The 23,452-nt window shown below is 46.7% G+C and overlaps 1 protein-coding gene across 3 annotated transcripts in view; it reads left to right on the top strand.

Moving 5' to 3' along the window:
* Positions 1-23,452, top strand: part of LOC135217351 (WASH complex subunit 4-like) — a 953,363-nt gene that overhangs the window by 102,780 nt on the left and 827,131 nt on the right. For all 3 annotated transcript variants that reach the window (XM_064253202.1, XM_064253195.1, XM_064253186.1), the window contains one exon: positions 10,967-11,132. In XM_064253202.1, the coding sequence (XP_064109272.1) occupies positions 10,967-11,132 (166 nt within the window). The remainder of the gene's footprint in view (positions 1-10,966; positions 11,133-23,452) is intronic.

The following is a 23,452-nucleotide window of genomic DNA, read 5'->3' as shown; positions in this document are numbered from 1 at the left end:
TGCGCGACTCTGCACGGGGACATCCAGGTCTGGTACCATGAGACGTGTACCATATGTTACGATCTGGTGAGCCAGCTGTTAGAAGGGGTGAGTATTCCATCTCCGTAGCTGCTCCGCTTCTGTTTTAGTGCTTAAGTTTTCATCATCCACTTTAACTTAGGCATCTAAGTTTAAGTTATATTTTAAGTTTAGTTTTAAGTGATTCTTAAATCTAATCTTCGCCCTCTCTTCCAGGCGCCGGCAGTGAAAGATACCGCGCTGGCAACCCTGCGGGCCTGGGTCGGTGGTTTTGGGAAAAACGCGCCAAGGGTATGGCCCTACATCTTGGAGAAGCGGTTGGCGCTGTTAATCTTCCCCGGAGGCAAGGCGACAGGATACGTCGACCCAGTAGAGGCGGGCCCCTACTATCGCCTTCATCCAACAACAGCTGGCTGCCTCATTAACCGACCAAGACCAGGATATCTCCATGACACAGGATGTCGCGATCTTTAGATATTAATGTGGAACCTATGGTAGGTTGTAGAACGACCTGTTGGTCGAGGTAGGTATGGTTGGACACCCAAGGGTCACCCTTGGGTGTGACTGTTTCTTCTACTCCTGCAACCTCTCCATCCTTCCAAGGCTTTACAGGCGTATGCCATTATATACTCCTCCTGACGCTTCGGTTAGACCTAAGGTCAAGGGTCAAGCAGTGAAATCTTGACTAAGACGTCGTCGTCTTCTAAGAAGTCGACTTCGGCGTCTTCCTCCTCACGTAAGTCTCCGGCTGGCAATCCCGGAGCAGACAGGTCTAAAGCTTTCTGGCTCCGGCTCTAAGTCCTCGAGGAGTAAATCCTCTAGAGAGAGATCTCGCACTCCGGCAGAGTCACCAGTTCCGCTACCCTTAGTTCCGGTTCAGAGCCACCCCTCCCACCTCCGCAGCAGCTCCGGCCGGTTGGACTCCAATGCTGGTCTGTTGCAACAGGTGGGCGACCTGGTTGGGTCCTTTAAGAGTAGCATGGAACAGATGATCTCTCGTCTGTCGGATAGGATTACTTCCCAGGACTCCATTATAGCCGGACTGAGAGAAGCCCCTCTAGCCTCTCCTTCACTTTCCAATACGAGTGGAAATCAGCTTCCTCCGTATGACTCACTACCTCCGTTCTCGATGAACAATCCATGGAGAGTAGCGTCAATACGCCCCCTTCCAAGACGGTCTCATCTCCATACCGAATTCGGAACTCGAAGGATAGAGGACTTCGAGTTCTTTCCGGAAGACCTCCAGCCTCCGTTCATAGGCTACGCAAGGCTTACAGCTTCAGCCATGGTTCGGGATGATAGGGTACCAAAGGAGACAGTCCTCTATTCACGAGACCAGGCTAGAGAGAATGCTCAGATGTTTTAGAGGACATGGATTGGTTCTAATACCAGGATACAACCTTTCAAGAGTCCCTTTACCATTTTCACAATGGAGGAGAGTACCCCGCTCCGTTCCTGACAAAGATCGCTAGGTCTACCATCCCAGCGGCCCAGAAGGGGGAACCCATGCCTCAATTAAAGGAAGCAGATCCCACATCTCCGTTGCTCCCCTCAGCCGGAGAATTGTGGGAGGACTTGCCAAATACCTTCTCAGCTGCAAACTCAAACCGGACTGTGCTATGGAGCAGTTTGGTGAAAAGCTACCCAGGCTCCCAGATAGCCTTATTCAGGCTGAATTTGACGCGAAATCGCGATTAGCCAGATCGATTAAACTCTATGGCTTGTCGAGGTAGCAACCATAGCTTATGGCTCAGAACCGCTTTTTAAGCTCATGACCAAAGCCCTGACTCAAACGGTACAGTCGGATATGTTTGAGTTTGCCACTGCTAGAACGAATTGTAGGAAGCATGTCCTGCAAGAGGCAACCATTCGACATGAGCCGAATAGGTTACTCTCGTCTAACATCTGGGGAGCAGATCTCTTCCCAGAAGCTATGGTGAAGGAAGTACAATCAGAGGCTACGAGGCTAAAAAAAAAAGAACCAAAAAAAAAAAAACAAAACAAAAAAAAAAAAAAAAAAACAAAAAAAAACAAAAAAACAAACACAAAACAAAAACAACCAAAAAAAGAAAAACCAAAAAAAAACCAAAACAAAAACCAGAGGCCTTAAGGACCGTTGGGGCCTTACGGCTAAGAGGAGATAAGACTTAACACCTAAAGGTAAGGGACAGAGGAAACCTAGGCGTTTCCATCCTTACCAGAAAAAGCAGCCACGCTTTCTCAGCAAGTTCCAACGGTGCCCTTAGTGCAAACTGCCCAACCTTCCACCTCTAAGGCTCAATCACAGCCAATTTATGTGATATCCCCTCAGCCTCAGCCCTCCACCTCTTACGCCATCTCCCCAGCTTACAATCAAGCCTTCGAGAGTCAAGCTTCGCAGAAGTATGACCGCTCGGGTAAGGGAGGCAGAGGTAAGCGTTCCTTTCGTGGGAGAGGATCGGGAGGCCGAGGCGGTTACCAGAACCAATGAAGAACTTCAGGTAGGAGGGAGGCTGTTTCACTTTCGCCACCGGTGGAACTTCAGCGAATGGGCTCAGAGCATAGTGTCAAAAGGCCTGGGTTGGAGCTGGTTGACGAACCCACCTCCATCCAGACCTTTCCGTCAACTTCCTTCCAAGGAAGGTTAATTGACAGAGTACGCAGACGACCTCCTTCAGAAAGGAGCTATAGCGAGAGTCAAGAGATTAAAATTTCAAGGTCGCTTGTTCAGCGTGCCAAAGAAAGGCTCACAAAAAAGAAGGGTAATCTTAGACTTGTCCCGCTTAAACTTAGCCATCCGCTGCGACAAGTTCAAGATGCTCACGATCTCACAGGTGCGGACCTTACTTCCCCGTGGGGCCGTCACCACCTCTATCGATCTTACAGACGCCTACTATCATATCCCTATTGCAAGACACTTCCGTCCATATCTGGGTTTCAAGATAGGAGACCAGACATTCTCCTTCAAGGTAGTCCCCTTCGGACTCAACGTGGCACCAGGGTGTTCACGAAAACTAGCGGAAGTGGTAGTACAACAACTCAGATCGCAAGGGATTATGGTAGTAGCGTATCTCGACGATTGGTTGATCTGGGCTTCAACAGTCGAGGAATGCAACAGAGCTACACTGAAAGTGATTCAGTTCCTGGAATATCTAGGCTTCAAGATAAACAGGACCAAGTCAAGACTCACTCCAGAGTCAGACTTCAGTGGCTGGGCATTCAATGGAATCTATCCTCCCCATACTCTGTCGATTCCATCAACCAAAAGGAAAGAAATAGCGAAGTCAGTCAAGCAATTTCTAAGTCACAAACTGGCGTCAAGGAGAGCTCAGGAGAGGATCCTGGGTTCTCTCCAGTTTGCATCAGTGACGAACGTCTTAATGAAAGCCAAACTGAAAGACCTAACCAGAATCTGGCGCTCACGAGCAAATGTCAGGTCCAGGGACAAACTATCCTCAGTCCCTCTGATTCTAAAGAATCGACTTCGGCTGTGGGCGAAAGTCAAGAATTTGTCAGTGTCAGTCACCCCTTCAGTTCCCTCCACCAGGGATTACCATCCACACAGACGCGTCCTTAAGCGGTTGGGGAGGGTATTCCTACGTCCAAAAGGTTCAAGGAACTTGGTCACCTCAGTTCAGTCAGTTCCATATAAACGTACTGGAGGCAATGGCAGTGTTCTTGACTCTAAAAAGGTTGCGCCCACCAAAGTACTCCCACATAAAGCTAGTTCTGGACAGCGCAGTGGTAGTACATTGTATAAACAGAGGAGGCTCCAAAGTCACGTCATCTAAATCATGTGAGGGTAGCCATCTTCTCCCTGGCAGACAAGTTCAGTTGGCATCTCTCCTCCACTCACATAGCTGGAGTGAGAAACGTCATAGCAGACGCGTTATCCCGATCAGTACCCCTAGAGTCGGAATGGTCACTGGACAACAGTTCGTTCCAATGGATCCTTCAAAGAAGTCCCAGGGCTACAGGTGGATCTCTTCGCGTCCCAAGCGAATCACAAAATCTCCCCTGTTATGTAGCCCCACCTGGACCCTCTGGCTTATGCCACGGACGCCCTGGCTCTAGACTGGAACAACTGGAAGAAGATTTATGTCTTCCCCCCAGTGAATCTCCTTATGAAAGTTTTAAACAAACTCAGGACGTTCAAGGGTCGAGTGGCTCTAGTAGCCCCAGACTGGCCGAAGAGCAATTGGTATCCCCTAATTCTGGAGCTGGGCCTTCGTCCTCTTCGGATCCCCACCCAGGCTCTCCCAGTCAGTACAAACGAAGACTGTGTTCGCTTCCTCAGGGATTCTCAAAACCCTAACTTTATGGATTTCATGAAGTTTGCGGCAAAAAAGAGATGCGAATATTGACCCTCAGAATATTCTCTTCCTGGAAATCCCGATAAAAGGGATTCAACTTTGAGACAGTATGATGCTGCTGTCAAAAAGTTAGCAATCTTCCTGAGAGAATCTGATATTAGGAATCATGACAGTTAATTCAGCTATATCCTTTTTCAGATCCTTATTTGAAAAAGGTTTAGCAGCTAGCACGATTACGACAAACAAGTCAGCCCTGAAAAAGATATTTCAATTTGGGTTCAACATAGACTTGACGGATTCCTACTTCTCGTCTATTCCTAAGGCATGTGCTAGACTTAGACCTTCTGTAAGGCCTACGTCAGTTTCATGGTTCTTAAAACGATGTTCTAAAAACTGGCTTCAGAAACGATAATGACACATGCTCGTTTATAATGCTCTTAAGGAAAACACTGTTTTTTATTAAGCTTAGCTTCAGGAGCAAGAATTTCAGAACTGTCGGCTTTGTCCAGAGATCCGGATATATCAATTCCTTCCCACAGGGGAGGTACTACTTTCTCCGGAATCGTAGCTTTTTAGCAAAGAATGAAGACCCTTTGATGAGGGTGGGAACCTTGGAAGGTACTACCCCTTCCACAAGACGTATCTCTTTGCCCAGTTACAACTTTACGAGCCTTTCTATCCAGGACCTCCTCATCCTCATCGGGTCCCCTCTTTAAGAGGGAAAAAGGTGGAACTTTATCCATTAAAGGCATCAGGCAACAAATCCTGTACTTTATTAAGCAAGCCAATCCTGACTCTTTCCCGAAAGTACATGATGTCAGGGCAGTAGCCACCTCAATTAATTATTTCCAACACATGAACTTCGATGAGTTGAAAAAAAAGTATACCGGATGGAAATCGCCGACAGTGTTCAAACGCCATTACCTTAAGTCCTTGGAAGCTCTGAAATTTTCAGCAGTAGCAGCGGGAAACAATAGTTTCCCCTGATTCTAGTTAAATTGTAGTAGAAGATTCAGTCCTCCTTTCTACCTGCTTCACCTAACAGTTCGTCTATTCCTACCTGTGTCATTTACATTCACCTGGTGTCTTAGCTGCTTATATGATGATGTAGTGTGTGCCCCCTATTTTTTTGACTAGGGACTACTCCACAGATGAATTTATGGATTTTGATCTCATGGATGTTACCCCCTTATTTTTATGCTAGGGGATACATCTCATTTATAATGGTTATGGGTTTTGTATATTAAGTCATATGCATTCCTTATATATTATCCTTGTTGCTTAATTTGTTCATTTGTTATTTTAATTGCTATTTTATGTTGATACATGCCTTTACACAGATACCATTTTGTTACATGTAAGCCAATTTACCTCTGTACATATGTAATTACCTTATGATAAGAAACATGTTTAGAATTAAGGGTAATTTAAGCATATTTCTATTTTGTATCACTGTGTATTTGTATCTTTTTAGCAATTATATTCTTTTTTATATTTACTTTATTTTTTATTTGAGACCTATTCTGATTTATTTTATTACTTTTGTTTACAATCTTGTGCTATTTCTCTGGTAACGATTTCGCGCAGCGACACGAGCTGAGCCCAGAAAAGGGATTTTGACGTTAGGAAAAATCTATTTCTGGGCGATTGGCTCGTGTCGCCAGCGAAATCCGCCCTACCCATCCCATCGCCCAAGATTGTCTGCTAACTTCAGGATGGCCACCAGAGGCGCAGCAGTCGGCAGCATGGGATGGAGTAGTAGTAGTACGAGCTGCTCACTCTGTGGGTCGGCTCTCCTCATGGAGGGTTTTGTTGTGTGGGAGATTTCTATTGGTATATTTGGCTCGTGGTAGTGGTCGGTCACGTCCCTCCAGTGTTCATACCGACACCCTCTTGGAGGGTGAGCGAGTCAGTTATACTGACCTTTTTCTTTATTTTATTTCTCTGGTATGTGTTAGTACATTTACCCTAGAAATAATAGATTAAAGGATATTTCGCTGGCGACACGAGCCAATCGCCCAGAAATAGATTTTTCCTAACGTCAAAATCCCTTTTTTCAAAAATTCACCATAAATCTAAATATTGTCCTAGAGACTTCCAATTTCTTTCAAAATGAATGAAGACAAATGATTAAATATTACTATACTGTAAGAGTATTAGCTTACAATTGCAGTTTTCGACCATATCTGACGAGTTAAAGTTGACCGAATGTAGAATTTTTTTTTATATATTTTTTTTCTGTATGCAATTATTTAGGAAATTAGAAAAGCTACAACCTTCTAATATTTTTCGTTTTATTCTACATAAAATTGCGCACATTTTCATATATAAAACTCTATGAAATACCTAATATGAAATAGAGCAAATATTCCGAGAATGCGACGTACGCATTTCAGAGATTTTTGGCGGAGAATCCGCGCGCGGAGGGAGGGAAAGTTTTTTTTTTAAATTCACCATAAATCTAAATATTGTGCTAGAGACTTCAAATTTGTTTCAGGATGAAGATAAATGACTGAATATTACTAGACTGTAAGAGTTTTAGCTTACAATTGCGTTTTTCGACCATTTCGTTAGAGTCAAAATTGACCGAACGTGGTTTTTTTTCTATTTATCGTGATTTATATGCAAATATTTCAAAAATGAGAAAAGCTCCAACCTTCAATTATTTTTGTTGTATTCTACATGAAATTGCACACATTTTCATATATAAAACTTTATGTAACAGCTAATTTAAAATGGTGCAAACATTACCACAATCACACGTATGATTTTTTCGGAGGAGTTACTGCGCGGACATAAAGAAAATGTTATTTTTTTCATAAATTCACCATAAATCGAAATATTGTGCTAGAGACTTCCAATTTGTTGCAAAATGAAGGTAAATGATTGAATATTACTATAATATAAGAGTTTTAGCTTACAATTGCGTTTTTCGACCATTTCGGTAGAGTCAAAGTTGACCGAAGGTTGAAAATTTGTCACTTATCATTTTTTATATGAAAATATTTCAAAACTGATAAAAGCTAGAACCATGGGGTTGTTTTTAGTTGTTTTGTGCATGAAATTGCGCACATTTCCATATATAAAACTTTATGTAACGGCTAATTTTAAAATGGTGCAAACATTACCACAATCGCATTTATGATTTATTTCGGAAGAGTTACCGTGCGGACTTAAGGAAAAAGTTTTTTCATAAATTCACCATAAATCGAAATATTGGGCTAGAGACTTCCAATTGGTTGCAAAACTAAGGTAAATGATTGAATATTACTAAAATATAAGAGTTTTAGCTTACAATTGCGTTTTTTGACCATTTTGGTTGAGTAAAGTTGACCGAAGGTTGAAATTTTTGCACTTATCGTTATTTATATGAAAATATCTCAAAACTGATAAAAGCTACAATCATGAGTATTTTTTGTTGTATTCTACATACAAATGCACACATTTTCATATATAATACTCCATGTAACGGCTAATTTAAAATGGTACAAAAATGATGTCAAAGTGACGAAATAATTTCCGAGATGTGTCACAGATACTTTTTAGTGCGGCAAGAAAGAAATTCGCGCTTGCGCACCTGCGTAACGATTGTAAACAAAACAACACCTTGATCCGTGAACTCCCAGCATCCCCCAAGGCGCGTGATTCAAGAGTTTTCGGCTGGTAGGCCTATAAGTATTTTTCTGCAAATTTTTTAAAATTTTGTATGTCGACGTAAAATACGTCCAGTCGGCACCCGAGAGACAAAAAATGTCGACGTAAAATACGTCCACTCTGCGTTTAAGGGTTAAAGGGTTTTCAAGGTGGGTTCGACCTTGATTCCGTGTCTACTGCAAGTACTACTTCTTTCCCTCACCTCCCTCACTTGCTCCGGACTCCAGTCTAGGTTTAGTTTTGGTAACGGGGGTTAGTTGGATCGCGTTTTGCGACCTCTTCGCTCTTAGGTGTGTTGCTCGCTTATTATCGTTCAGACCTCGTGTCATAGTCACTGGTGAGTGCGGAGTTTCACAGTCAAGTGAGACTGGTTCAAGGTTAGGTCATCGTCTTGGTTGGTACACGTTTGGCGCAACAGTGTGGGAGTGACTTGCATGGGTGGGCATCCATCGCCAAGCCCAAGGTATATTCGGCTCAGACGTAACGTTATCGTCACTGGGTAGTGAGGGTTTGCGCAGTCGAGTTACCTAACTCTTACAGGTTTCTCGCAGAACTGGTGACAGTTCGGCTTCGCTCTTGTGAGGGGCTGGACAGCGGTTGGACAGCAGGGGTTACATCATGTTTGGGGGGGAGTGCGGGTTGCGCAGTCGAGTACTACTTGCACAGGAGTTTATCATCATCTTGTTGGTATATTGTTGCGCAATCGGATCGGTAGGCTCAGATATGATGGGATCTTGTATGTCGTTTGGTATCGAGCACCCAGGCGTAGTAGGTTCCAGGTTCTTGGGAGCAGCTCTTGTGGGGGTTCGGTTTTTCTCCTTTTTCCTGTTCCGGTGTGGCCGGACAGGTCTGACAGAGGATAGATACCTTTGAAGAGAGACTCGTTTGCTAGTTGTGGGTTTTTGTTTCTCCGGCGAAGGAAGCGAGTATAACGGATTGTGGACTTTGTCCATTCTCTCTTTCCGCATTCCAGGCTCCGGAGGAATCTCAGTTAATTCAAGTAATGTTTGATACGTTGTATTCAACCAAACCAGCAGTTTCAAACATCAAGTAGGCTAGTCTGGTTTCGGCGAGTCTGGCAGTTTTTTGGGGAAGGACTAAGCTAGCATCACTTTTCTGTTTAAGGTAGCGGGTAACTCCTCTGCTGGAGTCAGACTTCCGGTTTACGAGTCTGTTGAGGTATTTCTCTATTGGGTTCCTTCATTGATTCGTGTGGTAGGGGTTACGGATCATGAGGCTCGTATGTATTTGGAAGACACCTTTCACAGCCAGTGGGAGGCCTTGTCCCACTCTGTGTGGATGTGGTAAGAGTTGATGGGTGTTTCTCTGAGCCTGGACTGTTTGATAACCTCTTTACTTTGGTTTCGAGGGGGTTTGCACACCACTATGTTCTTGTCAAGGAGAGGAGGGACTATTGTTAAATCATTGCCTCAGCACTATCTGGACACTCATAAGAAAGGGGTTCTTAGTCAATCCAAGGGCGCAAAGTGTTGCGGAGGGCTACTCTTTGGCTTCCGGAGGAATGTTTCGCTGTCGGCGATTGTGTAGGTGGTTATTTGAGAGTCGTGGTTTTTCACAACACTGTACCTTAGGGAATTTCAGTTTCTTCAGAGAGGTTACTCTCAGGGTCCTGTCGTTGCGGTAACTCAGTTTATAGTTGGCTTGGTAGAGTTAGGGTGTTAGAAGTTTAGGGAGGCAGTGATAGTCTAAATGAACTTCAGGGTGTTAGAAGTTTAGGGGGGCAGTGATAGTCTAAATGAACTTTATGGTGTTAGAAGTTTAGGGAGGCAGTGATAGTCTAAGGAACTTTATGGTGTTAGAAGTTTAGGGAGGCAGTGATAGTCTAATGAACTCTAGTGTTTCTGTTGGTCAAGCTTAGACTGAGTGTATTGTCCCTTAGGCCCTTGAGGTTAGGCAGATCCCGATGGTCATGTTCTGAATAACTACTACTACAGCACAAGTCATCTGCATCAGTGAGCAGTAGAGAACTGAAGGTCCTGCACACTCAACTTCTCCATACATGAGAGGCTACATAGCCACATGGGAGGTTCACCATTTCCCCTCCATACATGAGAGGTATAGAATACCACATGGGAGGTTCTTCAGACTCAGGGAGTCCCTTGGACTCGACACCAACGGTATGGTACTTCCTCTGCAAGCATCCTCACCTACTGAGCTGGACAACCAGGTGAAGAGATTTGTTTTTACCTCCATGAATCAGAAGTATAGCTTATCACATGGGAGGTACTTCTGACTCAGATAGTACCTTAGACTCGACACTGACATTGAAGTACTTTCTTTGCAAACATCCTCACCTACTGAGCTGGACAACCAGGTGAGGAGATTGGTTGTTACCTCCGTGAATAAGAAGTATAGCTTATCACATGGGAGGTACTTCTGACTTAGACAGTACCTTAGACTCAACACTGATGTTGAAGTACTTTCTTTGCAACATCCTCACCTCTGAGTTAGATAACTAGGTGAGGATACATGCTTTTATACATGGTAGCTTAAGAGTTACCTGCGTATGTTCCGTGGACAGGTCGGGCTGAATGAGATTGATCCCGCCTCCGAGTAAATGTTGTTAATCGGGCTAATTCAGGTGATCAGGGAGTGTATTGCAATATGAAGTTTTCATAGTAAACTAATATTGTAATACTTACCTGAACACCTGAATGATTCCCACCCTCCTCCCCACTTCAATTTGATAGTGAATGATTCAATTGAGGAGGAAGGCCACTGGTGGCCGGTATTTGCGGCAGCGTTGCCAACGGTAACACAGGTAACTCATTTGACTAGATTTTACCTGCAGCGTTGGTAACGCTGACAGTTAAAATTACCCACTTAGTGGGTAAATATGTGGGGATATAGTTCGGGCTGGTCGGTGACCAGGGCTAATTCAGGTGTTCAGGTAAGTATTACAATATTAGTTTTATTAGGAAATCTTCATTGTTATGAATGAGACACCAGATTACTAAAACAATTTTGATCCTACTTTACAGTTAATGCCCAATGAGAATACCTCTCTGGTTCAGCTGGTCCAATGTGACAACAAGATTGTTAACAAAGTGGTTTTAGCTCTTAGTTCACTTTGCTCTGAAATGTCACAGTTAGTTAATGAAGCACGGACTGATCTCTATCCAGTTGTTGTTTTGTATGGAAGTGGAGGTAAGATTGTAAGATTTAGTGTTCATTTATCTCTTTTGCTACAGTTTTTAATTGTATAGTTGTACATTGAATCATCCATTGCATCACTAACTTGACTATAGTAAAGCTGGCAGTTTTGAGATATCAAAGAGCATTCAGAAATAATCTTTTCTAAATGAAAGTAGTATGTGACTGCAAAAAGGTGAGATGTTAATACTCACTTGGCATTGGTGTGAAGATGTGAAAATCTTTGACCAATTGCACTTTCAATACTTTATGCATGCTGTACAACCTAGACTTGTGCATTGCAAACTGAAAATGAGTTATTAAACTTAAAGAAAATAACATTTTATACATTCAACTTCCCTGTCAGATATATACTTAGCTATAGACTCCGTCGTCCCCGATAGAAATTCGAATTTCGCGGCACACTCTACAGGTAGGTCAGGTGATCTACCGACCCGCCGCTGGGTGGCGGGAATAGGAACCATTCCCGTTTTCTAAGTCAGATTTTCTCTATCGGCCGGGACATCAACATTGTTGTTGTTCCTCCTGATTTGATTTTCGTGTTTTTTCATCGCTATTGATCTTCTAAGCCGGTCTTTTTGGTGACGTATTGGATCTTTGGTTGGGCATACTCTTTCGTGGACTGTTATTTGGACTTGATTTTGGATTTTTATCATAATGTCGGACTCTAGCTTTTCGGTTAGAAGACAGTGTGTGAATGAGGGATGTATGGTGAGGCTACCGAAGCTTTCGGTAGACCCTCACACAGTTTGTAAGGGGTGTAGACGGAATGAATGCTCTGTATCTAACACCTGTAGTGAATGTGTAGGTTTGAATGAGGAAGAGTGGAAGAATTTGAATTCCTATTTAAGAAAATTGGAAATGGATAGGGTTAGGAAGGCTTCCTCCAGAAGCGTAAGTAGGTCTCGTTCTAGCGAGCCAATTAATATAACACCTAACCCTAAACCTGTATTTACTTCCTCTGCTACTACTAAGACTGCAAACCCAGCAACGGAATTGCAGATCTTAAGGTTGCACTTGAAAGGATGGAACATCAGATGCAAACTTTAAAAGGTAAGCACAGTGATAGTGACGTAAGTGTACCCAGTGCAGTGGAGGGTGCGTCTGATCGGCTTCATCTCGCTCCCAGGCCTAGACCTCTTCCAAGCTCACAGGCCCAGAGGAGAAGGAATGTCAAAAGCCTTACAGAGGTTATGGAGAATCCCCACTGATCAGGCTTCCCCTCGGCAGATTCTGTGACGACCCGAACTGCCAAGGATCGCTATAGGAAAAGCATCCTAAAAAAGTGTTTTTCTTCTTCGGATTCTTCACCACAAAGAAAAGGCTGGAGTTCTGACGAACTTTCACGCCCCTTAAAAAGAAGTTGGAAAGCTCCAACGTTGGATTCAAGTCCGGAGTTTTTCCCTGAAGGATCGCCTTGCGAAAGGAAAAAAGCTAAGTATATTCCAACTCTCAACTCGGAGTCTCCTTCCTCCTCTAGACCTCCTTCACCTACATCGGAAAAGGAAGAAGAGAATGCTGCGGCAAAAATTCTACTAAAAGTACAGGAGCAGATCTCCTCTTTAGTAGGAGTTCTTACGAAGGAGACTCCCAGAAGAAAGGACTCTTTCCTTCCGATAAAAGATCTACAGGAAGAAAAGACGTCTCTGGCACAAAAATCGCTTATGCTACTCCTCGGACAGGAAGTAGAAAGAATGCGCCAAAAGCACCAGAAAAGCCATCCTGGCGCAATGCGCCAAAAGCGCCAGCCTGGCGCAGATGCGCCAGAAGAGCCAGATGCGCCAGAAGAGCCAGAAGCGCCAGCCTGGCGCAATGCGCCAGAAGCGCTAGCCAGGCGCCATAATTTACGATCTTCTTCCAAACGACATTTGAACCAAGAGGATTCTTCTAGCTTTCAGCGGGATCAGCCTTTACTTGGCAGGGACTCTAGATGTCGCACAGGCGGCTGTAGCCCCTGTCAGGATAGAGCTTTTTCTGTTGAGAGCGATACGAGAGGACATCCTTCTTCTGACAGGAGAGAAAGACGTCGCACAGGCGGCCATCGCTCTTGCCTGGAGGAGAGAGTCTTGTTGCAGGATCAGCCTATCTCTCGTAAGGACGCAAGTTGTCGCACAGGCGGCCGTCGTTCTTGCAAGAGTGGGGTAGATGTTGCGAGGGACTCATCTCCTATTGAGAAGAAACAATCCTCTTCGGAGATTGAACTAGATTTGGAAGATGTGTCGGATTCGGAAGATCATACGGCTGCAGGCTTATCGGATTATAAGACGCTAGCAGCCCTCTTACTTCAAGAGTTTGGAGACTCATTAAGCCCTACTGCTATACCTTCTCCTAGATCTTTGTTTACCAGCACTAAGGTCTCAAAATCGTCCTCTTTCATTAGGATGAAACCGACCATTTCTATGAAAAAGGCGCTTCGGTTTGTCGGAAACTGGTTTAAAACCAAGGAGGAAGCGGGGAGAACCGTCTTTGCCTGCCCTCCTTCCAAACTGGCAGGAAAGAGAGGTATCTGGTATGAGACGGGAGAATCACTGGGTCTTGCTCTCCCGACCTCTGCCGAAGCAGATTTTTCAAATCTTGTTGACGCCTCAAGGAGACAAGCCTTGTCATCAGCTAAGATCACATGGGGGACTTCAGAAATGGACTATCTCCTCAAGGGATTGTTTCATGTCTTAGAAGTTTTTAACTTCTTAGACTGGTCCCTTGGGGTGTTGGCTAAGGAAACTCAGGAGACGGAGTTTCTTAGCCCAGAAGTCCTTCATAGTGTCCTGTCCTGTATGGACAAAGCAGTCCAGGATGGATCAGGAGAAGTGGCTTCTCTCTTCGGAACTGGAATTTTGAGGAAAAGGACTTTGTTTAGTTCTTTTCTAACGAAAGCAGTCACTCCTATCCAGAGGTCGTCCCTGCTTTATGCGCCTCTATCGGATCAATTGTTCCCTTCACAATTAGTAAGGGACATTTCCCATTCTTTGACTGAAAAGGCCACACAAGATCTTTTGGCCCAATCCGCAAAGAAAGCGAGGACCTCCGTTCCTGTGAAGAGAGAGACACGTACCCCTCAACAGCCCTTTCGAGGGAGTTCCTCTTCTAGACCCTCCTCTAAGAAGAGAGGAATACCAAAAAGAGGTAGGTCTGCATTCAGACCTATCAAGAAAGCCAAATGAGATTCCAGTCCTTCAAGCACAGGTAGGAGCCAGACTTCTGAAATTTTCAGAAGAATGGGCTCTGAGAGAGGCAGACAGCTGGTCTCTTTCAGTAGTAACGAAGGGATATCTTATCCCCTTTCGAGACAGACCTCCCTTAACGACGACCCCGAGGGAACTGTCGGCCAAGTACAGGGACCCTGCCATGAGAGAAGCACTTTTACATCTTGTAGAACAGATGTGGCAAAAGGAGGCCATCGAACTGGTCCAGGATCCGCATTCCCGAGGATTCTACAACTGTCTTTTTCTGGTTCCGAAATCCTCGGGAGGGTGGAGACTGGTTCTGGATGTGAGCGCATTGAACCGATTCGTAGAGAACACAAAGTTCTCTATGGAAACGTCCAAGTCGGTTCTTGCGGCTCTTCGTCCCGGAGATTTGATGGTCTCCCTGGATCTACAGGATGCTTACTTTCATGTTCCCCTGCATCCCTCATCGAAGAAGTTTCTTCGATTCATGATGCAGGGCAGAGTATTCCAATTCAGGGCCCTGTGCTTCGGCCTTTCTACAGCTCCTCAAGTTTTCACGACCCTAATGAGGAATGTTGCGAAATGGCTACATCTGAAAGGGATAAGTATATCTCTTTATCTAGACGATTGGCTGATAAGAGCAAAATCGGAACATCAGTGCTTGAAGGACCTGGAGACGACTTTAGAACCGACAAAATCACTGGGACTACTCGTAAACCTCGAGAAATCACAATTGATCCCCAGACAGAACATAGTCTATTTGGGGATACAGATGGATTCTCGGGGTTTTCGGGTTTTTCCATCGCAAGAGAGAATTGCTCGAGGCTTAGAAAAAATCTCTAACTTCTTAGGGAAGGAACGGAGCTCAGCGAGGGAGTGGCTCAATCTGTTGGGCACCCTTTCCTCGTTAGAGCAGTTCGTTTCCTTAGGGAGATTGAACCTCAGACCTCTGCAGTTCTATCTCAGACGAATGTGGAGTCAGAAGACAGGAGATTTGTCAGACTCGTTTCCCATTCAGCAGGAGATAAAGTCAAACCTGAAGTGGTGGTTAACCCCCTTAAGAAGAAACGAAGAAGTGTCCCTCTTGATTCGGAACCCTCTCCTAGTGTTGTTTTCCGATGCCTCGGAAACAGATTGGGGAGCAACATTGGGTCCAAAGGAAGTGGCAGGTACCTGGACGAAGGAACAGGTGGCACTGTAAAGTACTTCGAAGCGGAAGTCAGAGGAGTGGTAGTCCAAGTCAACTCGGACAATACCACTGCTCTGGCTTACGTCCGAAATCAGGATGGCACTCACTCTTTCTCACTATACGAGATCGCAAGAGATCTATTGACCTGGACGGAGGAACGGGGCATAATACTCCGGACAAGATTTGTTCAGGGAGTGAAAAATCTAAGAGCAGACAGATTGAGCAGGAAGGACCAAGTACTTCCGACAGAGTGGATGCTCCACTCAGAAGTCTGCAAAGAGTTTTGGTCCCTCTGGGGAAAACCTCAGATCGACCTGTTTGCCACGTTCCTCTCCAGGAAGATGGACAACTTCTGCTCTCTAGAAGAAGATCCCAGAGCCATAGCGATCGATGCTTTCCTTATGGACTGGTCAGGCATAGACGCCTACGCCTTTCCCCCATTCAAGTTGCTGGGGGCTAAGTGCTAAGAAAGTTTGTTGCATCGAAGGGAACAAAACTGACTCTAATTGCTCCCTTCTGGCCTTCCCGAAACTGGTTCACAGAGGTACTGGAATGGACGGTGGACTTCCCCAGATCTCTTCCAGGAAGGACAGATCTGCTCAGACAACCCCCTTCGAGAGGTTTCACAAAAACATCCAAAGTCTCTCCCTGACTGCCTTTCGACTATCGAAAGACTGGTCAGAGCGAGAGGCTTTTCTAAGAAAGCTGCAAGTGCAATCGCTAGAGCCCGCAGGTCTACCAATCGAAGTGGGAAGCTTTCCGTAGATGGTGTAGGTCGAAGAAGCTGTCCTCTTCCAATACCTCTGTGACCGAAATCGCCGATTTTCTTCTCTTCTTAAGAGAAGAGTCGAAGTTGGTTGTATCTACTATCAAGGGATATAAGAACAAGCTCTCAGCTGTTTTTAGAAACAGAGGCCTGAATTTATAAAATAATAAAGATCTTCATGATCTCATTAGGTCTTTCGAGACTTCCAAATTGAGATCTTCTCTCCCCCCGAGTTGGAACCTGGATGTAGTCCTCAAGTTCTTGACTTCTGACAGATTTGAACCTCCAGATAAAATCTCGTTCAGAGATCTTACGAGAAAATGTATACGTATTCCTGTTAGCCCTCGCAACTGCTAAGAGGATCAGTGAATTGCATGCTTTGGACTCTCGGGTGGGTTTTAAAAAAGACTGCTGTGGTTTCTTTTCAACATCTATTCCTAGCAAAGAATGAGAACCCTTCTAAACCTTGGCCTAGAAGTTTCGAAGTCAAGGGACTCTCTTCCCTGGTAGGTAGAGAGTTGGACCGGTCTCTTTGCCCAGTCAGGACCCTGAAGTTCTATCTAAAAAAGAAGACACAGCTTCAGGGATGTCGCCAGAGTCTCTGGTGTTCAGTAAGAAACCCCAAGAGACCTATGTCAAAGAACGCACTGGCGTTCTTTGTCAGGAATGTAATAACTGAAGCTCACAGGGATTGCCAAGAGAACTCCTTAAAGCTGCTTAGGGTAAAAGCTCACGAAGTCCGTGCAGTTGCAACTTCCCTATCTTTTACTAAGAATATGTCAATGAGAGACATTTTAGCAGCAACTTATTGGAGATGTAATTCAGTATTTGCATCCCATTATTTAAAGGATGTTAAAGTAACATACGAAAAATGTTTTTCTCTTGGACCGTATGTATCGGCGGATACTATGCTGGGACATGGAGCGGATGCTGATCCTTAAATAATTTTTGTTTTTGTTTTCTTTAATGATTATTTGTAACAATATTGGTGTTGAGTTTTGGGTTGCTTGAAAGGATGTTCGGGGATGACTCCTTTCAATCGTAGTACTAACCCGACGATAGGATCAGGTGATCGGGATCAGTGTCTTGCTTTATGATAATGCCATTAGACAAGGTGTTTTGTCAAGTAAGTGGATAGGACCCCATTGACAAAGATCCTAAGGTTCTGTCGCGTAAGTGGGTAAGACCCCTCTGATAGACCATCAAGAACTCTTAGCATGAGGTCACTACCTCGCTGAGGCTCTTGAAGCGATGCAGGCTCCTAGGCAGTAGCCATGAAGTCTTTCGCTAACACAGGTAGGAACCAAGGTTTTTTTATTTTATTACCTACAACGTATGTTGTTTCCTGTCTATTCAGTAAAATTAGCTGTCTCTTACCCTCCGCCAAAGGTGCCAATCAGCTAAGTATATATCTGACAGGGAAGTTGAATGTATAAAGATGTTATTGTCATGATACAATAAAGTTTCATACAATCAACTTACCTGTCAGATATATACATAGCTAAGACTCCGTCGTCCCCGACAGAAATTCAAATTTCGCGCCACTCGCTACAGGTAGGTCAGGTGATCTACCGGCCTGCCCTGGGTGGCAGGACTAGGAACCATCCCCGTTTTCTATCATATTTTCTCTCTTCCACCTGTCTCCTGCGGGGAGGCTGGGTGGGCCTTTAATTGTATATATCTGCCAGGTAAGTATGTATGAAACTTTATTGTAACATAACAATATCATTTTTATACATACTTACCTGGCAGATAAATACGATTAAATGGCCCACCCAGCCTCCCTTCAGGAGACAGGTGGAAGAGAAAATCTGACTTAGAAAACGGGAATGGTTCCTATTCCCGCCACCCAGCGGCGGGCCAGTAGATCACCTGACCTACCTGTAGAGTGTGCCGCGAAATTCGAATTTCTATCGGGGACGACGGAGTCTATAGCTAAGTATATATCTGCCAGGTAAGTATGTATAAAACTTTATTGTATCATGACAATAACATGTTTATTGATTTTTCTTTCTTGGTGATTATTATTCATTGGTAGCAATAGATCCCACCCTATTTTTTGAAGTGACTCTGATCATGCCTCTTCATGACTGTAACCCCACTGGTTTTATACACTGTTTGTCAATGTATATACTATACTGTAGATTTCTTTAAATTAGGTAAGTATCCAATGAATAAATTTTATAATTGAAATTTCCATTTTCACCTAAGTGACCAAACAATTACATAGCTGTAAACTTTCTTACCTTGGCAGTGGAAAATTCAAATTTCATGGTGGCGGCGGCGACTCTGCCATCATTCATGTAGGTGATACAGGGCCCACCCACTTTCGGGAATACCGGTACTGCTGAGCTGACTACTGCCAGTTAGTTTTCTGCTGGCCACGGAGTAACATCTGTGGTTTTCTTGCAGTCAACTTTTGTCGCCATATTGGATTTGTATCTTTTTGGTGAAGTACAATTTCTTGGTTTTTGCCAGTTAGCTGTCTAGTTAGCTTGTCATTAGTGAGTTGTTCCGACACGTAATACAAACCCTTGGTCCTTTACATAAGGAATTACTATTCAGTGCCAGCCGGACCGGTCGTAAGATTTACTAACAAGGTAGTTCGGCAGTGACTGCTTGTCTGATGGTCAGGAGTACTGCCCGACTGGAGGTAACATATCACTTTGCTTTCGACCACCTTCAGGTGTCAGGTGAAGACATGTGCTCACCTCTCTGCCCGCCTCTGTCATGAGATATTGTTGAGGACAACCTTAAAGCTGCTTCTGCCTTTTTCTTTGTGAATACTTAGGGTGTGTGGGATTGTAAGTATGTATGCTATTCATTATTTTTGTTATTTTTGTGTTGAATTTCATCGCTGGATACCATGCAGTTCCACAAAGTGGAGAAGCCCCCTCGCCCCCCATCCAACTAGAGAGTGTGCCCTGGAGTGGGAGGCCGCATGTGTGGGGCATTCTGGTCCAGCAATGCTGTGGCCCTCATCCTTTGTGTACTCAGTGCCGAGGGCGTACCCTGTGATCATTGTGTCTCCTGGTCAGAGAAGCAGTGGAAGTTGTATGAGAAGAGGAGGAAACCACGTAAAGTCGCCAAGGTGTCGTCGGAAAGCTCTCCCTCAACACCTCTGGTGACAGACACGTCGTCTTACTTTCTCCCTCCTAGCCAACTCCCGCGGATGGCTCTCTCCCCTTCGGGGGATGTGTCCCACTCAACCTCTTCTCTCGATTTGTTGAGCACAGAGGAAGGAGCGCGGCACCCCGACCTAGAGTTGTACTTGGGGTCTTCTGTCCATTCAGGGTGAGATCTTTCCCCCTCTGAGCAAACAGGAACCCCCCCTGTTAACCCGACTGTTGCTTCCCCTGGTGTGTCTGCCTCCGCAGGTGGAGATCTTCAGCAGGTGTGGCGATCGCTGAGTCTTCGGGGCACTCTGAGTATCCAGGGGCTGATCCAACACCTGGCTGTGGCCCCAGTTACTCACAGGGTGGAGACGAGGACTATCACCACAGTTTCTACACCAGGGTATGCTGCACTGCAGCACCTGGTGTATGCACAGCACATTACTACGGTGACCCTTTCGGCTGCAGTACGAGCCCCGCTGCCATATGTGCCGCGGAAGGAGATGGTTCCTCCGCCGCCTGGGTTTGCTGTCCTTGCCCCGCCCCCTGACTTCGAGTGCCCAAAGAGCTCCCCTCTAGACTGTCCTCCAGTAGCTGTTGCTGTGCCTGCTGTCTCCGTACCTGCCTGTGGAAGTGCTGCTGGTCCCGTGGGTCCCTCTGGACAGATGCAGTTGGGCCGTGTTGCTACCGCGACTGCCCTAGCTCCGTCCTGGATGGAGGACCTGTCGGTTGTCCTGAGGAAGCTGGCGAAGAAGAAGTCCAGGAAGAAGAGGAAGGTGTCATCGTCTTCTCTGTCGTCTTCTGCTGCCTCTTCCCCTTTAACTTCCAAGGCCCCCAGCCAAGGAAGAAGAAGGTGGCCTCGCCCCCACCCCAAGAAGTCTCGCACAGAGACTTCTAAGGGTCTGTCCCGCTCTGGCGGGACAGGTGGGTCTTCCACTGTTCCTCCCATTCCTCCGGGAACGGGGCCCTTCTCTCCTTCCTCAGGGAAGAAGAAGACGGGGACCGTAGGGGTACTGGCTACCACTGGTACCTCTGCTCCCGGCTCCAGAGGTTCTGCCTCCGGACCAGGAACCGCCTCGGCTGATCGCTCACAAGCGCCAATGAGCGTACAAGCACCTACGGGTGACCGTGCAGCCAAGGTTCAGACCATTGAGCACGCTCACCATCAGACCCAGGCATGGAGCGGAAGGCTGGCAAAAGTCGCTCAGGTGACTTTCGTCAGGCCGGCCAGCGATCGCTCTCGTGGCGATCTCCTGGTTCCCAGGGTTGACATGTCGGTCCCACCAGACCATTCATGTTTCGAGGCTGGGAAGAGGTCTGGTACCATGGCGTGTCGAGAGGACGGTGCTCGCTCGCACCGCATAAGTGGACACTACCAGTCACCCAACCGTCACTCCCACCGGGACTGGACGGCTCACACGACTGGTAGCAGCTCTCCTGACGCGTGAGACCGACACTACCGTCCTCAGTCCAGTGCTTCTCCACACGGAGACCGCTGGTTCAGACCTGCAGCTCGATCACCACTGCGGGTTGGCGATCGCCTGCAGTCCTCCCAGTCCACCGTCTCTGCTGGTAGGAGGGCACGAGGGTCAGGTCTTCCTCACCTGTCCCTTCAACCTCCTTGGGCTACACCGGGACGAGTGAGGCAAGCAGGGGTGACCACGAGGAGCCTACGATCCTGGCTCGGTCCTTGGACCAAGCAGATCGTACGCGCTAGTGGTTGGAGGAGACCATGAGGGGTCTGGCGAGGTTCTTCCTCCTGAAGGAACAGTGTCTCGAGAGGTGATCAGCTGGATGGATCTGACGGTCCATCGCCTCAGGACGCGATCACCCCCGAGATACAGAGGTCCTTTGCAGAGGTTATTGCGCTGATTTGTCAGCACAACGACCTCGGGGAAGGATCGGTGGTTACTCCCTCTGACCCTCCATCGAGGTTAGAGTCATTCTGGGGACCCAAGAAGGAACCCAGAGCGACGGTGGGTTTACCCTGGTCCACCTTGGCTGATGGTGTGCTGGACCAGGTGAATGCTCTTGTCTCTGGACAGGAGGATTTGCTCAGGTCCAGCAGGTCGGACAAGGTGCTTCCCCTCCTCTGCCTCGCCAGCAACGTTTCTATGTGCCTTCAGTAGACCCGTTGCCAATCGAGCAGTTTGATCCGGAGATAGCTAGGCTAACTCCGGGAGTGCCTCTTCATCACCTGCTGTCCGATAACCTCTGGTTCTCACAGCAAGAGGCATCGGCCCTGGAAGCAACTGCCATGGCAGCTTTTCAGGCCGTCTCCTGGCTGGATCTGTGGTCCCTCACAGTATCCAGAGTTGCAGCCTCCTCGGGAGCTATCGTTACTGAGGAAGACTCGGCGTTCGGGAGACTCTGCCAGTCTGGAGGTAGGGCCATTTCTTACCTCGCCCACTAAGACGGCCAACCTGTGGGCCAACCTGGTCCTGAGACAACGGGACTCAGTTCTGGCTCGGGTAACCAGAGCGGCCGGTCGAGAGGTAACACTGGGTCTACGTAACGGACCGTTGCTGGGATCCTCCTCTCTCTTTCCCAGAGAGATTGTGGACGCTGCAGTGGAAAAGGGAAGAACTGAGGACAGTGACCGCCTAGTGCACCAGGCAGTCTCGAAGACTTCTAGGCAGTCTCGAGCAACTGTGGCCAAGCCTCGGAGCTTGGCTAGGTCTTCCTCCGTTCTCAAGATGCTAGCACTATCGAGGTCAGTGCAAGGAAAGACCCAGCCTTCCTCTTTTGCTTCGAGGAGTGAGCGTCAGCCCTCCTCCCAAGCCTCCTTCTCTCATGGGAGACAGGCTAAGCGGAAGGGGAAGAGAGGGAAACGCTAGGGACGGCGTTCCCCTCACCTGCTGCCAGAAGTTGGGGGGTGCCTGGCGAGCCATTGGGCAACTTGGCAGCGCTACAGAGCCGAGACCTTGGTAGTGGATGTCCTTCAGGAGGGATATATACTACCCTTCGAGTCAAGGCCACCCCTCACTTCACACTTGGTCCACCTTCAGACGTATGTCCCCGGTTCTGCCAGGGACGTAGCACTGAAAGAAAAAGCCAAGACCATGCTGAGCAAATGAGCTGTGGAGATCGTGCGAGATCAGTCACAGGGTTTCTACACCCGACTCTTCCTGGTGGAGAAGTCTACAGGGGGCTGGAGACCAGTGATAGATCTCTCTCCCTTGAACCGATTCATTCGCCAGACTCGGTTCATGATGGAAACGGCACGCTCAATGCCCGATTCCATCAGGGAGAACGTATTTCCAAATACCCATCCATCAGTCCTCCAGGAAGTACCTCTGCTTTATCCTCGACGGGACAGTGTACCAATTCAGGGCCCTTTGTTTCGGTTTCTCAACCGCCCTACTGGTGTTCACGCGAGTGTTCACTGTGGTGTCGGCTTTGGCCCATTTGGTCGGGAAACGTCTGATGAGGTATCTCGACGATTGGCTGGTCCTGGCGAGCTCCTGCTCGCAGTTGCTACAGGACAGAGATCAACTCCTCGACTTATGCCGCGATCTGGGGATCATGGTAAATGTCGAGAAGTCAGATCTCGAGCCCAAGCAGAGGATAAAGTACCTGGGCAAGGTGATCGATACGGTAGCAGCACGAGACTTCCCCACAGACTCGCTGATCAGAAGGTTCAGGGAGGCAGCCAGATGGTTCTTGTCTCTACAGGAACAGTCAGCTTAGCAGTGGCAAGTCATGATCGGTCACCTGTCATCACTAGAGAAGTTAGTCCCTCACGAGCGTCTTCACTTGCGGTCTCTCCAGTGGAGACTAAAGGAGTGCTGGTCACAGGCAAGGGATCCACAATCCTTCCTGGTTCCTCTCACGGAGGAAGTAAGGGAGGACCTTGCCTGGTGGCTAGAAACCAGGAACATATTAATAGGAGTGCCCCTGCGCACTCCCCCTCCGGAGATGCTGCTGTTCTCAGACGCATCGACCAAGAAGAGTTGCTGGTTGCAGGAGTGTGGAACCATCACGACAGGCACCTTCTCATCAACTTCCTGGAACTCAAGGCTGTGTTCCTCGCACTCCAATAGTTCCGGGAATGACTGATGGGACACTCAGTGGTGTTG

Source organism: Macrobrachium nipponense, chromosome 19 (assembly GCF_015104395.2).
Source record: "Macrobrachium nipponense isolate FS-2020 chromosome 19, ASM1510439v2, whole genome shotgun sequence".
NCBI classification, from domain to species: domain Eukaryota; kingdom Metazoa; phylum Arthropoda; class Malacostraca; order Decapoda; family Palaemonidae; genus Macrobrachium; species Macrobrachium nipponense.
The sequence above is the reverse complement of the archived record's forward strand: the minus strand, read 5'-3'. Positions and strand labels throughout refer to the sequence as shown.